The following is a 21,443-nucleotide window of genomic DNA, read 5'->3' as shown; positions in this document are numbered from 1 at the left end:
CAACTTTTATTAGTGTATACAGTACTTAAAAATTTCTTATAAATAAAGTACTACCATTTAAAAGTTTGAAAAGAAGCAAGAGGTAATTGTCGGTGAATTAGTTAGTTTATAATAAATAATAAAGAAAATGAAAGATGAATCATTATCTCATTCCTAATATTTATGGATTCTCAATCTAAAAATTTAAATATCATCAATAAGGGTAACTTCAAAAATTAAATTCTCAATGTTAAAGATCCAATAAAACCTTATTACACTTGTGTTTACTCTTATTTGATTCGATATAAAACAAAAGAAAAGATGGAATATGAAATGAAACGAAACCGACGTTGAGGGTTACACAAATGACAAGCCCAGTGGCCAACCCTGTCTCCAATAACCATTCTATTCGTTAGTTTTTTTCATTTTTCCACCATAGAATTTCATAAACACAGAGACAGAGAGAGAAACATGAACGGTGAAAGTGGCGGTGGAGGAGAGAGAGAGATGGGTACGAAGAAGAGAGGAGGGATAGAGAGTGGTGTGAGAAGGTATAAAGGAATAAGGATGAGAAAGTGGGGAAAGTGGGTTGCTGAGATTAGGGAACCAAACAAGCGTTCAAGGATTTGGCTCGGTTCTTATTCTACTCCCGTCGCGGCGGCGCGTGCTTACGACACTGCCGTTTTCTATCTCCGTGGACCTTCAGCTCGCCTCAACTTCCCCGACCTTCTAACGGGCGATAACGGCGCCGTTATTTCCAACTGTGATATGTCAGCAGCTTTCATCAGAAAGAAAGCAACCGAGGTCGGTGCCAGAGTCGATGCCTTACAAGCCACCTGCCGCCACAACCATGTGGCGGCGGTGCCGGAGCTTGTCGTCTCTGGTGGCGGCGGCGACAACCGTTCAGTTCAGTTTTCGGAGCGGGTTGATCTGAACAAGATACCCGAACCGGAAGATTCGGAGAGTGAGTGGGATATGAATTAGTAGGAAAAGAATCAGATGATTCGTGAGGATGTTTTGGTGGCGCTAACATGCGCCGTGGAGGATCATACGACGGCTGAAGCAAAAAAAGTGATTGTTGATGAGGCCTTTTGTGTTGATTACTGTACTCTCTTACTCTATATCCTTTGCTACTTCCTTTCTATTTTTAGATTTTACAAAGAAAATTTTGGTGTTGTAAAAATGTAAATTAATTAGTCATTAGCCTTTTTTCTTGCTATTTTTTTTTAATATCACTTCATGTTGGTGTTCCATCTTTGCACCATATATGTTCTAAAACAAAATTTGTAGAAGTATTTAAACCATTATCAAAATAGCCAGTTGATATGATATTTATATCCTAATATCTTATCTCTTTTTGTGATATGAGAAGAGACTCTTTAATTTTGTAGTTCTATTTTCTTGTTTTGATTCTGAAATTTGTTATAAATTGGGTGAAAATTAAGAATTTTGGGTTTAAACATGAATGAATTAGGGTTGTTTTGGGTTTGGATGAGAAGAAAGCCGTGGAAACGGGATGGGAGTTAGTATGATGGTTTATGATGAAATAATGTTTAAGGGATAAAGTGAATGAGGTTGTAGATTCGAGTCTCACTCATACCAAATTTAAAAAATAAATAACTAGTTTGATGACTAGTGTTAAAGAAATTGATGTTTCGAATTTTACCTACAACGTATTCTAATATTTGGAGATAAAAAAAGTGTGGATGTGTGGGGACAAAGAATGGCCTAGGATACCTGGGAGTTGAGTACAAAAGGAGGGAGTGATGGGAACCACAAAAGTAATAATAACTACTAAAAAGTGATAAGATTGAGAGTTAGGTATTTTTCTGGTTCTCCACTGTCATCTTGCTGATTATGAGTTAGTATAATTCATGAATGAAGAAAGGTTAAAATGAAATTGAATGGTTCCTTTCATGGGCCAGTGGGAAGAGGGAAATGCTGTGGCCACTGCCCTGTTTTGATAACGATGGGTAATGGGGTCGGTTCATCGATTATGTCGTCTTGATTTTGTTTCTAATTGGAGTCAAATCTCACACAACACTTTGTATCTAAGACATTAACAGAAAATATGAAAGGAAGAGATCATGTCTCCACGTGAAAGCAAAATTAGTAATTGCAGCTACTCACTTCATTAACAAATATCTTTGAGATTTGAGTCTGAGTTGTACCCTCATATTAATCCATAACCCCTTTTAAGTTGTAGCCTACTATGAATAGTACATGACTTTTTTTTTCATCTTAAGTATAAGGAATTAATATATGTGACTTTCCCAACAAATGCACATAATAATAAGATAATTAGATGTTTTTAATCTTGAGTTATGCTACTCAGTGTGCAAACGAGGCGCAGATATGATATAATATATACATGAGCATATAGACTTATAGAGTAATATAAAATGTTGTAGTTAGAGTATTTAAAAGTTTGTAATTTGTTTTATAAAATTTTCATACTAATGATGAATCATTAATCAGCACGATATAATTTCATGACACATGTTAGATATAATTTTATGACACATATTAGTTAATACGTGCATGACTATTATTTTTATCCTGTTATAACTTATAACCGTGTCTGTCGTGGACATAACATAAACATGTGAATATTCTGGAGTATTTATTGGTTTCGCACTATTTAATTAATAAAAACCTAGAGGCCCAACCGGAGAAAATTTAATTTTACGAGTTGATAAGATTTTGGTTTTTATATATGCATGATAAAGATTTTGTTGAAGATTTCAATATTTTTTATGAACTCAAAGAAAGTAAGCCAACTATTAGCTAGGGAGTGCACGAGCATATAAAAAATGTATGAAAAACTATATACCTAATTTTTAACATATTAAATTTAGCATAATAAGTAATAGGTTTAGAATGACCTCAAGAGTTCATGTATATTAAATACATCATCTTTTAATAGACAATTTTAATCTACAGTATATAATGACAAATTGTCTTACTTGGTAAAAAAACTTTAGACATTGATCACCTTTCCATCAACCTTCATTTAAGGATTTTAATTGTGGTCCTGTGTGGATTACATCATTCTTGACGTAAGTGAAAGATTGATTAACTTGTGAATATTTAATCGTGCTCCTTAAGATATTCATGGAACAGCCACAGAAGAGAAAGTTATACGGAAAGGAAGGTAAAAGTAGAAAACAAACGTACAATTGAATTGAATAAGGGAATAAATACAATATCCTCAGGCTTGTTTCTTTAGGAGTTTGTGGCAAAGAATTGGACAATAGATATAAACATTAGCAAAGTGGTAATAAAATTTCTTTTACCCACAAGGGGAAGGTTCGGTTCCTTTAATTATCACAACGAAAATTTTTGACCTAACCATGACCCAAACTCTAAAATTAGTCTCAGTTATACCTGTCCTTGTTAGTGACCAAATTGAAGTTCTTTTCAGGCTGGTAATAAATCGGGCAACATTAGTAAGCAAAGTCTTCCCTGATTATATCAGCTCATAAGAGTGACGAATCAAAAACAGAGGCAAAGCTGTTACTATGAACGGTTTCATATAGTGGCTGAACATGAATTTTATTAGTGATTGCCCAAAGACCAATCATTGCCTCAACTTAACCACCGAGCTATTTAAAATGGCTTAAAAGAGGTAGGTTTAAGGTCGTTGAAATGTGAATCAGATCAATCTCAGTCAATGATATATGGAAGATGTAGATTCGAAGGGTTTAAAACGTCATGTGTCAATAACATATAGTGACTAAAATGATAAATGATATTTATACTAATGTAATGATATTTAATATAATTTTTTTATACTACCAAATATATCTCCCACCTTTTTGTATAAGGAACTAATCACTTTCGGAGTTCATGGTTGTCGCTTCCAACAAATGTCGCTCACAGGAATCGAACATTCTACCTTGGGGATCCAATAGGGCCTTACACCAGTAGATCCATGGTGATATTTAATCTAATTGTCAAAGTAAAACACAGGAGGAACATGATAAAAAATCTGACTACTTAGGGACTTAATTATAAACATAATAATCTGAGAGATTAAATTGGTTAGTCACAAATCTTTCAACCCGATTAACATTTTGATCATTTCAACTATATCTTTAACATCACTTCCCCATGCTGTTGGATAGGAATCTTGCCCTTGAAATTACAATGAGAACATTCACGATACAAATTGCCTACTAGAAATATTGACAGTGACAAACATTCGTGTAACGGTAAAACAATATTATAAGATTCACATGTCTAAGCCAAATTTTTAATTCCAATTGAAGCTAGCTTCTGGTAACACTTAAATTAATTACAGCACGAAACCCAGCACCATTTTTTAATGGTTTTCTAAATCCTATTTCTTTTGGGTAGCTCGTTTAATTTGAAGTGCAGCTCTCACCACATTTCCTCTTGTGAGAATCCCGACCTGCAGGTCAATTATAACCACCCCTTAGAAACAACAACACAATCAAACTTTGATCCCACTAAGCGGGACCAGCTAATAACCCCTTAAAAGCATTAAGCTAAACAAACCAGAGATAACAAAATGGGGGAGTCTCTTACCAGCCTACTATCGGCATCTACAACTGGAAGGCGTCGAAATTTTGTTTCCAGCAACAACCTAAAGATTCAAATTTTAATAAGGTCACATTTTCATGTGACAGCTCAAAAAAAATACTAGAACACAGTTGAAAAAAGACGGGTGCAGGGAATGTTCAACTAGAGAATAAGGAAAAGGATAGAACCTAGCAGCATCCTCGAGATTGGTGGTCTCCCGAACAACCATAGGGGTAGTGGTCATTAATTCACCGATCAACTTTCCATTGGTCTTACTTAGCAGTTGCTGAATCTCATTGAAACTCTGCACGACTCCAATCATATTAGTGAAATTCACATTAATCAATTAAACTCTTTAATTAGCTAGTACTCTAACCCTTCCTAAATAACTTGTTCTTCAAGAATTGTGTCCTATTAGTCATTAGGGCATTGACTAAGCAATAAAAAAATGAAAACACTACAAATTATAACTTTTAAATTCTTAATCTGTTGAATACACCATTTTCAAACACAAGGTTTTATCTTAGTTTGCTTAACTATATCACATTAACGTTCCCTCTAAGAAGCTGATCTTGCTTTATTGTAACCGACCTTCTAAAATATCAAATTGTCAATAAACCTCTACTATAAATTTTCAACTATATCCTTAAACAATCATGCCCGCGACTTTCAATATTCGTAACATTAGAAAATAACACTTCCTAATGAGAACAAGGAGAATGCTAACTAATTAGGCCACCGGTTCAGGAATCAAGAAAGAAAACGTTTTATTGGGAATTTGTTTTTTAATACATTTAAAAGTAAAATAGTTAGTTTCCGAATAAAAAAATCCCTTTTCTTACTTCACTCAGGGTAGGATAAAAATTCCCATATATTTATTATACATTAAAATTAAAAGGAGTAGGCTGTCCTTGTGGGACGAGTTAAAAGACATAAAACACATCAAAATACACACAGACACTTCTAAATTACATCTAATTTTGCTCTGTGATTGACTGTGTCTGTGGCGTGTTCCGCAGCCTATAAATATTCATTATTACCATACAACTATCATGAGTAACCATTATAAAGGATTTAGAACTAAGTGATCAATAAGAACATTTGGCTTTTGATAGAAGAAAATTGCACCGTTTGATATATGTAGCTAATGTCACTATTGGGAATAGACTTTGATTGTTGTTGTGTTTCATTGGAAAGGAGACAAACTACTATAATAGAGTTGACAACTGCAAAATATTGTATAAGAAACTGTCTAGTACGAATGTTTGAATACCCAGTTGTACTTCATATGTACCAGTAGTGATATAAGGATTTTGCATTTCTAAACAAGGCTACTCCAGCTTCTCTAAGAACTGGCTACCAAAATGTCTTCTGTGTAAACTCAACTTGTTTAGCAATTTTAAGTATTAACATCATAGATTAGTCTTTTCCTACCAGTGAGTGCATTAAAGTCGATGATACTAAAGATGAATCAACTATCAAAGGGAAAGAACTTAAAACATACTTTCCAATTACTGTCCACTTCTGGAAACATGCTACTGTCTTTTCGCCCATTACCTGAAACGAGCGTTGCACATTTTATTTGAGCTACAGGGCCCCAAGTTTGGAATAGAAATTAATAGATGCCAAAGAAATTGTCCTCACTTGGAAATAATAATAATAATAATAATAATAATAATAATAATAATAAATGTTGTTAAAAGTTTTGAATAGGATGAAATTCAAGCTTCCAACAAATCAGAAAGGAATATATATTGTTTTCTTTAATCAATTTACCAGATATGGAGTCCAGAGCTAACAAGTCATAGTCTGAAACAACACCAACCTACATAGTATTAAAGAACCTTCAGGAATAATTTCAAAGACAATTAGTCTGATAAAATTTTGTAGAATCAACCACATGCAAGTTTTAACACAAAGGAAGAGTTGAAGGAACTAAACCATATTAATAATTATCAAAACAATAGGTTTTTGTTACCATATTCAATTATTAGAAGGATCTACTGACTCTAAGCTATTTTTCTAAACTGATTTATTTTTTGTCTAAAGAAAGAATAGCTCTTAATTTGTGTGCCTAATAAACAGAATTAGACGAAGAGAGAGAGAGAGAGAGAGAGAGAGAGAGAGAGAGAGAGAGAGAGAGAGAGAGAGAGAGAGAGATTTATTCTCAAAGGATCTTCTGATTCTGATTAGATAATTGAATTACACTTAATTTGATTTTTAGCATGAGATATTACCTAGAATGAACATTTATACTAATTCACTGTGGCAAAGGCTCTAAAACGATATTTTCTTTGTCAATCAGAATTAGCAGGTCTTGGAAATTTGGTGCCAAATCCAAAGGATATAATTATCCAAGTGTGTTAACAGTATATTGGGAAGATTTAAGGGGGAATCGATTTCAAATGAAAAGAAAGAGCAAAGTACTAATTAAGGCATCTCAAAGCAAGAGGCTCCCTGATAGAATGTTCGGGAAGGTGTATCAGAGAAAGAATAGTAGAGCAGCACAGGATCCTAACACTCACTTGCGAGATTAGGGTCAGTTAGGACAGCTGTTTCAACAACTAGAACCCATGAATACCAATTTACAAGGCAACAATCTTACCGGTGAGTTAAGATTTACCCCCAAGATAGAGCAAATTAAAGACAGAAAATTATAGATTGACAAAAAAATAGTTGTCGGGTGCACATGGATCCCACATTAAATCTGCAACTAGGAACTATGACCATCAAGTAACGAGGTAGCCTAAAAACTTCGAGTTAATTCTTCAATAAACTATTTATTAAAACTTGGAGGAAAAACAAAATGGAAAAGTGAGAGAATTTTATTAACCAATAAAGTAGAGACATAAATATACCAACAAACTTAAAGTGGAAAATGAAAATAGGTAAGAATAACTCACAAGTTTCCAGTTATCATCAATCACAGGAAAACCAGTTATCCTGTGTTCCACAAGAAGTTCCAGAGCTGTTGCAAAATAACATGTTAGAAACTTAACATAAAAGGCCCCAAAAAGGTAAAATAAAAACTAATATAGTGAAAAACGAAATGACACACAAACTTAAATGGTATTTTTCGGAGTTTAGAGGGTAACATAATGGAATGAAAAGAGAAGGGAAAGAATGGAAGGAAATGAAACATAAAAATGGTTTTCATTCCATTGAATCCACCCCAATTACAAAGGGAAAGAATTCGGGGTTTTGAGGATGGTTCACTTTTCAAACATGAAGTCATGAATAATAAATATAGTATGAAATGAGACATAAACTCAGTATAAAATATACCTTCATCAACAGATGTTGTAGGCTTTACTACATGCAAACTCTCTTTCTTTGTCATAAAGTCACCAACAGTGTAAACTCCACTTTTTGGCTGCATATTATGTCAAGTAGTAGTTTAAGACTACGATTTCAGTTAGAGTTATTACTAAATTGACGCCTTCAAATAATAATAACAAGTAAAATAAGTTAATAGGGAGAAGGCATACAGCGGAATTGGCGGTGAGGGTGTTGGAAGCGAGAAGCGGGGAGAGACGAAGCCTCCGTAGAGGAGCGGCAGAGCGGTGTAAGCACCGGTAAGTGGCGGAGGGAATAGCGGCGGGGAGGAGCCGGAGTGGGCCCACATGAGAAACAAAGACTAATGATTCCATGATTGCAGTTGGAATTATCCCGGGAGTGAGGGTTTTTGAGCTACCTTGCTTTTCTACACTTATCCGTAGCCTTTCCATCCAACTACTTTTCTTATTTTTTGTTAACTCCTCCTCAAATATCTCTACTATTTTGTTTTAAGATTTTTCTGTATTATTTGCGTTTAGTTAAATATTTGATTGGTCGTGTAAAAAAAATTAGTTGTATTTTTACTTACTAATTCTTATATACATAAAAAGGTGACATATGTCATTAATTAATACTTTATTTTTTTAATGATTAGTTTACGAGTTATATGTGTCACTTTCTTGTGAAAATGAGGATTTAATAAGAGGATATAACATTAAAAATGAAGTATCTTCTCATACTAGGAAATAATTTATCTTCCGTTCTCTAGTAAAAGTATTACATGTGTACTATTTTATTTAGTTTTAGAAATATATTTGTAAAAAATAATAAAATACACATATTATACTTTTACTGTCAAAAGAAAACAATTCATCTCCTTATATTATGAGATATTTTGTTTACGGTAGTTTTACTCCAAATATAATGATTGAAATTATCTATTAATAATCTTGATATTGATGAGCCAATCAAGTGAAACAATATTTGAAGGGTTACGGGAAAAAACATATAGGTATATGAATAAATGAATGTCAAATATTCTCCCTAACGATTTAATATGTATACACTATAATGTAACTATTTTCTATATTGTTAGTAAATTATTATCATTGATTTATTAATCACTATTAATTATAAAACAAAAATAACATAAATCAATAATAAATGATAAACTAACAATATAAAGTCATTGCACATATTTTAAACTCAAACTTATTAAGAAAGCTTCATCATTTTGGATATTGGAACTTTACAGTTTGCTATCCGTACCATGCACTAAAATAAATATTACTAAGAAGGGAATCCAACAAAAATATCTTCAGCAAAAAGTGTATGCTATAAATAAAATCGTGATTGTATGGGTTATTCATTATGCTTGTGTTTTTTAATGAAGACAATATTAGTTATTGAAATTCTTGGACATGTCCAATTAAAAAATGCTACAGAAACGGTATCCAGGTCCATACAAAGTTTATGGTGAAGGAGCCCATAAATAAGTTACTAATGTCTTTCTTTCATAACTGCCGAGTTACTAGTTCAATCACCTCAGCCAGCAAATGTTACAATTTCAAAGTAGAATGTATGTCTTCTGAAAAAAGATATATTATCCTATAATAATACTTATATGATCTTATGAATAGGACATATAGAGATACATGTGGTGATTTAGCTATGCAAAATTAGAAAAACAATAGAATCATTTGATTTAATTAAAAATATGTAACGAATATATTTTAAAATTTGTAGTTGGATGATTATTCAAAATTAACAAATTTGGAAGAATCACAATGTATGGTAGATTAGTTATGGTAGTTGAGAAGAAGAAAAGAGAACAATTAATTCGTTTTGATGGTGATGTTTTTTTAAAAACTATGGTGACTTATACTTGCCACATGACATGTCTACAATTTCAAAATTTATGAGAATGGATCCACCGAAATGAAAATGTTGTGCATTTTTTGTAGTAAAATAAAAAATTGAATGGACTTGCATTTCTCATTTATATATTTAGTGATCTATAAATGAGCTATTCAATATTTTGTCAAGTATTGCATAATTTATTATATTTTTAGTTTTATGTTTAAAAGAAAATAAAAACGAAAAAACCCAAAATTTTTTTTTAAATAAATTGATATAGTCGAACTACTATGAAAATAAAAAGAAAACTAGTAACTGAAAAAATATTTCATTATTTTTAAAGTGTGATAGTTCTTGCAGCAATAAAAAAACAATTTCAGACATTTATCGCGGATTATGATAAAAAAAACATCCTTTTTGAGTTTTGAATATCATAATAAAAATAACTAAAAAATAAATTGACCCTGTTGGATTACAAATTTATCTAAATTTACCAAAATTGTTTTCATGTTTAGATGGGATATTTTGTACCTAGAGTTTGACTCAAACTGAACAGCCATCTACCACATAATCAATGTTGAAATAATTTTCAGATATATTGTTATAAATACATTTTATTTTATTTTTTCTCAGTTTGGACGTGACCACAAAACCTTTTAAACGTGCAATTAATGGAACTTTTGCCTTGAACATGGACAAACATTAAACAACTTCTGTCCTATTTTGGTTTGAAGGGGAGAAAGAGGCTCGTACAAGCATGTAAATTATTTCAACTTTGTAATAATTGTTATATCCCAGACTAATGTTTGTCGACCAATATATTTCATTATGTAGAAAATAAACAAACAAGACATGACTTATCATGATGCTTGATCACTATTCACTAGTACTCATATACTCAACGAAAGTTTAGGAACCCCTCCTCTAGGAAAGATAAAAGAAGTAAACCTCAATAGATTGTACCTCTATGTCACGCATCTTTAAAATACACTTTTTAGTGGATTGTGATCTTTATACAATCAGAGCCTATAAATCATTTTCTGATATTAGAGAGTATCTTCACCCATTTATATTTGGGTAAAATAAATGGGTTAATTTTAACATCACACAACAATAATCACTCCCATTTTATTGTGAATTTTCCAAAATTCCCTCCACTTCATACATACTATCTCACTTCCCTCTTTTCTCTCATACTTTCTCATTTTCCCTCATCATCCTCTCAAGTGGGCTTCTAAGTGAAAAGCCTATAATATGCTTATGTAAATCAACCACATGCCACAAACCAAAGTGGAGAATGGGGCTTATCCTCCCTCCCAACCCATGTTCAAAACTTGCCTCCCAACATTTTAAAGTGACCCATGTCACGTATGTGTAAACATTATACAAAATTGTAATAATATAAATGTGATCTATTTTGTAAAACGGGGAGAAAGGTATTTTGGATTTTTTTTAATAGAAATGGGGTATACATTTTGTGGAATGGGATTGAAGCCTAAAAAGGGTGCCTAATCCCACATCAAATCTACTTTTAAATATAATCCATCCTTTCTAAACTCAATTACTTATTGAGCCTATAAGAGCCGAGTCATTTTAGTGGCTTGAGAAGCCTTTTCTATTTTGGTGCAATAAGGAAGGGATTGCGAGCACAAGAAGCAAGACAAAAATAGATAAAAATAAAATAGTTTTTGAGTGAATGAAAAAAGTGAAGAAGAGAGGATATTTTGGGAAGTGAGTGAAAAGTAAAGAAGTGGTTGGAGAGATTAAGGAGTATGGAGGAGAAGGTGTGATGGTTTTGGCTAACATTACTTAAACTGGCCTCGTCTATGCTGTATTGGGTAGTCAGTTAAGCAATTCAAACATCTTTGAACATCTCCTTCTTTTATTTCCCTTTTTCCCAACACATACCTTCTTTCTCTCACTTCGTCCTAGGTTTCATTTTCTTCTCTCTCTCTTTCTCTCTCTTCATCTATTTTCCGTATCTCAATTATTTTATTATCAGACAAGAGAGAGAGAAAAAAGAGAGGCAAGTTTAAGGGGGAACAAACAAGACATAGCTCAACACACATAATTTTGTTTAAGTTTCTATTGCAGGAACGCAACAGAATTTTTCATTTTTATTTTTATTTTTCACGTTAACATTAAAAGATGAAAGTTTTGATTTTTTGATGTGAGAGTAGGAATCAGAAATCTGGGTTACCTCATACTTGTGTTATATTTTTTTCTTGTGGCTAATGCCTAGTGCTAACTTCTCTCTAGCTAGCTAAGAAGCTAAAAGAATCTTTGGGAAGTGGTAACTGTTAACAATCAGAAAGCAAAGAATGTGGGATCTGAATGATTCCCCTGATCAGAGATATGATAACAAAGGCAAAGGGGTTGGATCTGTTTCCAATTCAAGTTCATCTGCAGTGGTAATAGAAGATGATGGATCAGATGAAGAGTTGAAGAAAAGAAGCAGCAAGATATTTGGGTTCTCTGTGACCCATGATGGTGGTGGTGGTGATGATGATGAGTCCATGGATAGTGACAACTTACCCGTGACTCAACAGTTTTTCCCGGTGGAGGAGGAGTCTGAGGTGACAGTACCCTCCGGTGACGGTGGCAGTTCTTCAAACTTCCCTCGAGCTCACTGGGTAGGAGTAAAATTTTGTCAATCAGAAGGACTTGGTGGTGGAAAATCAGTGGAAATGTCTCAGCCCATGAAGAAAAGTAGAAGAGGACCAAGGTCTCGGAGCTCACAGTATAGAGGAGTTACCTTTTACAGAAGAACTGGTCGATGGGAATCACATATATGGTTAGTTCTATATGAACCATAAATCTACATATGTATATATAAATTTTTGTTTGCTCGTTGATTTTCTCAACACTCAAATTTTGATGCTTTTGGTCCTGTTTGTCATTGATACTTTCAGGGATTGTGGAAAACAAGTGTATCTGGGTAAGTATTTGCATTAGCTTTTTTCTTTTAAATATTTTGTGGTGAAATTTTTATTACAAATTGGTTTGAACTTTGAATAACTAATCTAGTACACCCTTATAGTTTTCCTATATATTGTTTTAAGTGGCTAAAACAGTTGTTTCCTTAAAAAAATTGTCTTGTTTAATTTGGGTGAGAGACAAGAAAGTATATGGGGTAATTTTTATAGGTGACTGATGAGATGGTTTTGTCTGGGTAAAATTTGTGTAGGTGGATTTGACACAGCACATGCAGCTGCTCGGTGAGCACTTGCTCCTTCTTTGTTTACCCAGCTTGTAATACAATACTTCTATATCTAGAATCAATTAATATCAATTTTTTCATTCTGGGAATTATTTATAATGTTCGTATTCATCTCTCTCTGCAGTGCATATGATAGAGCAGCGATAAAATTTAGGGGAGTAGAGGCAGACATAAACTTCAACATAGAAGATTATGAAGAGGATTTGAAACAGGTAAGTCACCACAGTGAGAGATTGGGTAAAAATATAAAAAGGAAAATATCTAATAAAATTACATTTTTTTTTGAAGTACTATAAAAGGAAAATGTTTTATTTGTGTGAATAGATGAGTAATTTAACGAAGGAGGAGTTTGTGCACGTACTTCGGCGACAAAGTACTGGATTTCCGAGAGGAAGTTCCAAATATAGAGGTGTAACTCTGCACAAGTGTGGAAGATGGGAAGCAAGAATGGGACAATTTTTAGGCAAAAAGTATAACCTTATCTTCTATACTAGTAGTACTTTCTCATTTATTCTTATTATTATATTTAGGTTTCTCATCTCTTGATTTATGCTTTGTTCATGCCGTAATAATAATGAATAATTAATTAGGTAATTTTGATTTGATTCATCAGGTACGTTTATCTGGGTCTTTTTGACACCGAGGTTGAAGCTGCAAGGTATCTTCTTTACTTACGTTTTTCAGTTTGTTATTTCCCCTTTCAATTTGCTACATTGCCTACATTGCAAAATGTACCCAAGAATATAAATGGTGTTAGGGTTTTGAAATTAGTCACATCTTATAGGGCTTATGACAAAGCAGCAATAAAATGCAATGGCAAAGAGGCCGTCACAAATTTTGACCCCAGCATCTATGATAATGAGCTTAACTCTGGTAAGGAATTAAGCTATTTGTAGTTTTGTACATGCTTAGTGCTTACTATATAATTCTAATACAAGTGCTTATTTTTTATCATTCACATAAACATTACAAAGTTAAAATGTTGGATTATATTATTGAGTGGCAGAATCCTCAGGGACCGTTGCAGATCACAATTTGGATTTAAGTTTGGGCAATTCGAGCTCTAAGCACAGCAATAATCAAGCATCAGGGAATCACACCCCAAATGTTGCAACTTATCACACCCCAAAGGTTCATATAACTCAATATTTTCTAGATTTGAACTTACTGCATATATGTCTCAACCACACCTTTGTTTTTGTTGCTTATATTTTCATTCAGCTTGTGAACATACTGCCAAAACTATGTGGTAAAAGCAACATGGATGGGCACGGAACTCATCTTCAATCTCCAGCCTCCAATAATGAAATGCAAATACATGGTCCTTTGAGTTCATCTGGAGAACCTCACAATTTTGCACATCATCTTCACCCACCAAATTTTTATGTGGGTGTACCTTCTACAATGAAATTATTTACCTCATATACTTATTAAATTACGAGATAACTTTAATGTCCAAAAAAACTGTTAGTGATAGTTTAATTATATTTGAATAGTCTCTTATATGTTTCCAAATTTAAATGCAGTTTCCCAGCAGCAGCAATGGAGTGCGTATAGAAAGTGATCTTTCATTATCAATGAACAATCAACAAAAATGGCAATCAGGGCCTCCACTATTTGTAGCAACTGCTGCAGCATCATCAGGATTCTCACCTCAGATAAGACCCTCCCAAGCTTGGGTGCAGAAAAATGGCTTCTACAATCTCATGAAACCTCCTTAACTATCCTCCAATTAAGACTATTAACTTTTTTACCTTGCCAGTAGTATTTTACATTCAAATAATCTCCTTAATCTCCCTCTATTTTCTTTTGTGAGCATGTACAAAAAGGTGCAGTTTAGGATACTATTTATGTTCAACCTATCCCTTTTTTAAGAAAGCCCACGCAAAACCATAACTTTACCATGGAAGTGAAAGAAGGGAAACAAGAAATGCCAAATTGGGAATTTACTGGTCTTGGTCTGGATCAGTCAAACTAACAAATGGATGAAATCTTTAGCTAGATATTCTGGCCCCTGACTAAGTTTTTTGATCTTATAAAAATTCTGAATTATTACATTTATTTTTAGTATTTATGACAGCACCTATTCGTTTCTTAATTTGGGATATATTGCTATCATATACACATGCTTGTCAATTTTTTTCTTTATTTCTATTCGAATCTGGGTTGGCCTTGTAAACTTTGGCAGGGAAAGATGCTAGCTGTAGTACCTAATAGGGTAATGCAAGGCTATTAAAGCTTCAAAATGCTTGAAAACGAACGTTGTGTTATTCTAGCTAGCTTAAGAAGTGGGTTAAGAATAAGAAAATTGGTAGGTGCATACACTTCAGTGTACATAAATTTATATGTACCTAAAAAATAGGTTTCAATTTTTTTCAAGCTTCTATTATTTAGATGTTTAGTTGTGCACTTGGGGAATTCCTATTTGATGGGATGATCTCAAATGAGAGATGGAGATGAATTTCATGATTTATATATTTTTATTTTAAAATTTGCATTGTTAAATTTTTTCAAGGACATATGTTACTGTATTCCTAGGGTATTAGACCTTCCAGGATGTGGGTTCGAGATGGTCAGAGTAAAATTTATTTCTCTCAAGCTGTTTGTCCTTCGTATAAACCATAGTTACTAGTAAATTACACTGACACCCCTGAGTTTTAGTGAAATTACACAAACCCCCATCACTTTTCTACACCTACACAAACCTCCCCTATTTTTTAACTTTCATTACATTAATCACTCATGCATAAGAAATAAGTACAATCTTTTAAACAAAAAATGTGATAAATGTAATTAAGTTAAACAAAACATGATATATTGTGTAGACAAGTCTAAATAATATACAAATCAATGTATCTCTATTATTATTTTTTGTTACAAAATACATCAACAATTCTAAAGAAATATTGTTTAAATCACTCTTATAATATAGTGTAACGAACCAAAAATAATAAAGAAATATTGACTCATATATTATTTGGACGTGTTTCCACAATATATCATGTTTTGTTTAACTTAATTGCATTTATCACATTTTTTGTTTAAAAGATTACACTTATTTCTTATATACGGGTGATCAATGTAATAAAAATTTAAAAAATAGGGGAGGTTTGTGTAGATGTAGAAAAGTGAGGGATGGTTTGTGTAATTTCACTAAAACTCAGGGGTATCAGTGTAATTTACTCTAGTTACTAATAGTAAGATGTTGGTTTATTAGTAAAAGGTTCAATTATATTCTTATGATGATTAAAATGTTAAGGTTTTGATTTATAGAAGCGATGCTTATTAGGGGCACTCACGAACTCCAAAAGGTATTAATTCATAAAGTGAGTATATACTTTTGGTAATACAAAAAAAACCCATAAAAAATCAAACTTCTCATTTTTTGTGTGCATTAATTAAGCATTCAAAATTAAAGATTGTCACACATAAGTTTATTTTTATTAACAAAATCTATTTTATATACACTAGAAATTAAATTTGTAATAATATTCAAACATTATAGCTATTTTCATTTGCGCTGGTTCTTTTATATTGGTCAGTATCTTAATTTTAAATATCAAATTTGTATCATAAAAATTTCCAAAATAGTTTTGGTTATATTTTTTTCAACTACGGAAAGAGAGAAGTGGTGTATCTTCTTGTTCTCTAATAGAAACTATATTATTTTTGGGTTTTGTTAACAATTGTATTTAAACCATTTTTAATAAAAGTCCATATATTTCAAATAATTTTTCATTTAAATTCCGTGGTTATATACCTTTTCTAATAAAGTTTCTAAAACTTGAGCTAGGAAGGATTTTTATTATTGTTGTTAATGTATCCCAATCAATGATTAAAGATTATTTGTGGATACATAAAACTATTGAAGTTTTAATTCTATTAGTAAAAAAATTATACAAGTCAGGAGAAATCAAAATCCTAATTTAAAAACTTAGTTTAAAATGCTACTTCTCAATGTAGTAGAAAGAAATACTTCAAATTTTAAAGTATAAAAAATATTTTCCAATCCAAATGAACCAATTTAAAAATTGAATAGAAGATAAAAGAATAAAAAATAATTTTAACCCTCTGTAACAGTCTGAATATAGGTTATAAAATAATGTTTGAGTAATTAATTAAGAAAATAATTATAAAATAGAAAATAATTTTTTTGATTAATGTAATTGGTTGAGACTTGTAGATATGAATATTTTGAATCATGTGATTCTTATCACGTTAAATTGTGGTGTGTGGGAAATATCAAGGGATGGAGATGAATAGTCTCTATCAACAGTGTCCTTTGAATCAGTTCTGTTGGCCAAAAGCAGTCAGACAAAGTCCTATTATTATGAGGAGAAGGACCTTTCATTATTCGTCTAAAGCTTCAATAGGACACCAATACTTACATGGAGTGTGAGAGAGAAAAAGGGTACCTACCAAAAGGGTATAAATGTTCATAGGGTTTGCTTTCTCTGCTGTTTAATACCCTTGTCAGTTTTAACCTTTTACTACATATAAAATAATAATAATAATAATAATAATAACAAGTACTACATAACATAGCAATGTTAATTAACTAGGGGAACACCAGTTGGGTCATTATTTATGGGATGTACCTTTATAGGACCAGAGCAGAGGAGATGAGTGATGGTTTTTGGAGTCATTGGTTCTAGATTTGTGACTCTGTGAGGGAACATTTTTTGACTCAACCTTTGGTGGTAAAAATATTGGATTTTTTAACCAAGTAGATGAGTTTTATTGTAAAAAATGTGTAAGATCTACTGGCAATTTAAATATAAATATGCATCACAATTCACAACACTTTATGTTCTTGTAATGTATCTAACCTCTACCTATTTGTTTTGTTTTGGTTGTGTTGATAGTTGGGTGAATGAATTAAAAAAAAGTAAAATCTACATGCTTCCATCATCAAGACCGTCATCTAGATATTTTGGGAAAAGTGGGCCAAGGATCCATGTCATAAAACATGATAAAGTATGTTTAAAAATGTAGTTGTTTTAATCATGGTAACCGGTCTCATGGATGAATACGAAAAAAGAGAAGTATTAAAAAAACTAAATTCATTATTTCTTAAAGTCTAATTTTCAAATGTCACTTCTTAATATAAAATATTCTTATATTTCCAATTATATTTTCACTTTTAAGTTACATAAGAAACTGATAATATATATTTTCACTTTTAACTCACATTTCAATACTTGATATATTTTCTCATATGTTAATACATTCAATTACCAATCACAATTTTTATCCCTTCATTTTTAATTAAATGGGCCCCACCTTTTCTTTGTTTTATCTTACTTATACTATTCAAGATAACATTTTCTTTTCTTTTCTCAATGGCATTGGCTAAGCTATATCTTCATATGATGCATACATGCCCTAAATATATCATTAAGGTTAACTTAATTGGTAGAATTACAAAACATAAATGTAAATATAAGGATTAAAATTTGACAATTATTCCCCTCCCACTAAAAATATAAATTTTCCTGTAAAAAGTTTGTCTAACATTAAATTAAGCAAGTCAACATGTAGTCATGATTGGTTATTTGGTTTAATCTATCATGCATTCACCCACTACAAGTCTCACACTATAAAACTATAAAAATTATGTGTAAAAAGTATCTTTAAAGTACATCTTATGATACATGTTTTTTTAATGATATATAAGAATTTATATATTAATTTTACAGAAAAATAATCAACACATAGGATAGCAATGATAGGCTAAGAAGAACAGTGTTCAGTCTTGAGTGGTCCAAAAAAATTGATGCCACGGACCCACCGGCCCATGATTCTACCCTAAGGAATGAAGAAAATAAGTGTAGTGAATTGCAAAAAATGTGAGTCCAAGGTGCAGTGAGGAGACTCCAATTTACTGATAGGGAATAGGGATCCTCTCCAATACTTAAGAGAAAAATAATATTTTTATCTTAGTTTTAGGGATAAAAATATTATTATAAATATAAATAGAAGAATATAATAGTTATTATATCTTGTTTTTTCTGTTTTTCTTTCACATCACTTCTCTCTATTATGAGAGAGGAGTAGACTCTACTCAATGGCGTCCTTACTCCTTAGGTTAAATCATTCCCCCTTTTAGAACATTTACTATGCATTAGGACAGACACAACAAAATATACATTTATTTATCATTTGTTCCCACTTACTTGGTTTGACAAAATCAAAATTAGACCCAAATATTGTTATGTTCAATTGGATGAAGATAAGATTTGAGTTCAAAATTAAAATTCAGCTAATATTTATAATCGGTAAGATATATGGATGATCCAATGTGATTAGTATGATGGTCATGCATTAATATGAGCTTATTAAACTGTGTATATATAACTACACCACTCTGACCTAAAATTCATTTATTTTATAATTTTTCTTCATATATGTTCATATATGTAAATAGTTAATCAATATTTATATTTATATTATTTTGTATTTCAAATTATATATTCATAATATGAGAAAGAATAATGGGAATCAAATAGAGTGAGTTTTTTGGGGTAAAGAATAGAGTATGTTTGACCCCTATAAAATAAATTGTGAGAACATTATAATTATATATGAATGATTATGATTAAATGTTAATTATTGATAATATGATTACTTAAAAAACATGTGTATGTAGTTTTTAATTTTGATTATTTAAATAAAATGTAATAATTTTTTTAATTGTTTTCATTTGTCACAATATTTTCACATGAGTCATATATATAATGCAAAAATTATTTGGTGGACTACTTTTATTCTTTTAAAAAAAAGCTGTGAAAACTAGATCTTCTCCCATGTTTATTTTTATAGAAGATCATCTTCTGGATTTCAATATTTGGGGCAATGTAGAATGTCATTTGTTTTTATGATTTATTTTTAAAATGTATATTATACAAAGAAAATAAAATAATCAAGAAGTTGTCGGTCAGTGGTATTGCAGTTGAATAATGTGAAGACATTCTTTATCAATGTGTGCATGAGATCCAAACTAGAGAGAAATAATTATTGTGAAGAGTAGTCATAATTTCTTAAAAATTGAGTGTATCTATAACTACTATTATTTTATAAAAAATATAAGGATAAATTTATGCACATTATGCCCTTAATTATTAGATCGCTTTCATGATTCACTCAGACAAACTACTCTTTTAGTTCCCCTTTCTGGGACGCCCCCACCCAACCAAGTTTCACTTTAATTTCACCTCTATGTGTGTTTATCTTTCCTTTTGCCCCTTTAAATAACATCATCATAACCGTGAACATTCTTATTTAATTATTAAATTTTAGTATTTGTCCTTAAATGAATTTACAAACTTATCCTACATCTATATTCCACAGTAAAATATATTTTTATATGTACAAAATTGTTAGAATCTGTGTGAACCGATTGTAATGCGTTAAACATGCTTATATATGTCGAAAACGGAGGAGGCACGATCGTCTAAAATTAGAGGGTTTAAACTAATTCTTTCCGAAGAGTTAGATAGTCTTTCCGAACAGGCATTTTATTTAGTAGATATATTGATTTTATTAATTTTGTAAGGGTTTAAAATATGGTTTAAATAAATTATTAATTAAAATTACATTTATTTATTAAAAATTCTGTTTAAAAAATAAAAAAAAATATTATTTAAGAAAATAAAAAATTATGTTAAGAAGTTACTTTTGCCAACTTATAAAAACTTTTATTTATTATTTTTATTTTAAAAACTAAAAAAAACTTCGTTGAAAAGTCAATTTGAGTCTTCAATGTTGGTTTTAGAAGAAAAAAAACTATTTAAATGTCATTTTCAAACCCTAAATAGTTAATATTTTGAATAAAGTTGAACAGTGAAAAACTCTTAAGAACGTTATTGAGCCGTAAGGAATGGGAATGAAGATCACTTATTTCAAATAATGTATTCATGTCCCAAGTAAATCAAATAATTCATTTTATTATTTTTTATTTTGTCCACGTGTTGTTATTAGCCAGAAAATAGATGGTGCCTGGTGTGGTGACTCTAACGTTTCATACACGCACTTTCCGTTTATGGTATAAAATTGAGTGGGGATGATTTCTGTAATTGCAACGTTGATAGGTGTTACATCTTTCTCTAACCATGTGCTACTTCATCAGTCACTCTCACAAAGTGTCCTTCTCCACTCTCCATCACTGAGGGCCGCCTCATTTGTAAGTCACCCAACTATGATGCACATGCTTCATTAACTCCCAATGTTTTTCCATTTTCATATTTTTTATTCTATTACCTTTCTACCAAAAAAAGAATATTACCTAAGAACATAATTGCTCTGCCTTTTATTAATTATTACCCTACATGTATGAATTTGTTAACATTTGTTGATGATAAGGTTTTTTAATATTATCATGTTTGATATAAAATTAAAATTAGAGTTTACTTATGGTGAACAAAAGTATGAAGTCATTTTTATAGGGAAAAATAATTTAATTAAAAAGGTACCAAAGATATTAAAAGCTACACAATAACATTGCAAAAGAAAAGAAGAAAATAAAAAGAAATTAACAAATATCTAAGAGACAGGATTGTGTGGATGG

The 21,443-nt window shown here is 31.4% G+C and overlaps 3 protein-coding genes across 4 annotated transcripts; 2 read left to right on the top strand and 1 right to left on the bottom strand.

The window, feature by feature from the left end:
- LOC109331229 (ethylene-responsive transcription factor ERF010-like) lies at positions 443–1,196 on the top strand. 2 transcript variants are annotated; one of them, XM_019565606.1, is made up of 2 exons: positions 443–847; positions 890–1,196. In XM_019565606.1, the coding sequence occupies exons 1-2, from the start codon at positions 451–453 to the stop codon at positions 961–963; spliced, it is 471 nt and encodes a 156-aa protein (XP_019421151.1). In that variant the 5' UTR covers positions 443–450; the 3' UTR covers positions 964–1,196. The 2 variants fall into 2 exon arrangements, with proteins under 2 accessions (XP_019421151.1, XP_019421150.1); XM_019565605.1 differs by having other exon boundaries at positions 443–1,196.
- On the bottom strand, positions 4,128–8,290 carry LOC109330470 (CBS domain-containing protein CBSX1, chloroplastic-like). Its single transcript, XM_019564657.1, has 8 exons — positions 8,013–8,290; positions 7,810–7,897; positions 7,428–7,492; positions 6,301–6,349; positions 6,029–6,081; positions 4,713–4,828; positions 4,531–4,588; positions 4,128–4,393 (listed from the first exon to the last, which is right to left on the bottom strand). The coding sequence occupies exons 1-8, from the start codon at positions 8,250–8,252 to the stop codon at positions 4,322–4,324; spliced, it is 741 nt and encodes a 246-aa protein (XP_019420202.1). The 5' UTR covers positions 8,253–8,290; the 3' UTR covers positions 4,128–4,321.
- Positions 11,371–15,033, top strand: LOC109331747 (floral homeotic protein APETALA 2-like). The gene is made up of 10 exons (XM_019566434.1): positions 11,371–12,451; positions 12,570–12,595; positions 12,845–12,875; positions 13,002–13,089; positions 13,202–13,347; positions 13,491–13,535; positions 13,662–13,750; positions 13,884–14,008; positions 14,099–14,263; positions 14,404–15,033. The coding sequence occupies exons 1-10, from the start codon at positions 11,979–11,981 to the stop codon at positions 14,596–14,598; spliced, it is 1,383 nt and encodes a 460-aa protein (XP_019421979.1). The 5' UTR covers positions 11,371–11,978; the 3' UTR covers positions 14,599–15,033.

The sequence above is a fragment of the Lupinus angustifolius genome, chromosome LG17 (genome assembly GCF_001865875.1).
Source record: "Lupinus angustifolius cultivar Tanjil chromosome LG17, LupAngTanjil_v1.0, whole genome shotgun sequence".
Taxonomy (NCBI): Eukaryota; Viridiplantae; Streptophyta; class Magnoliopsida; order Fabales; family Fabaceae; genus Lupinus; species Lupinus angustifolius.
This window is presented reverse-complemented; position numbering and strand designations above follow the sequence as displayed.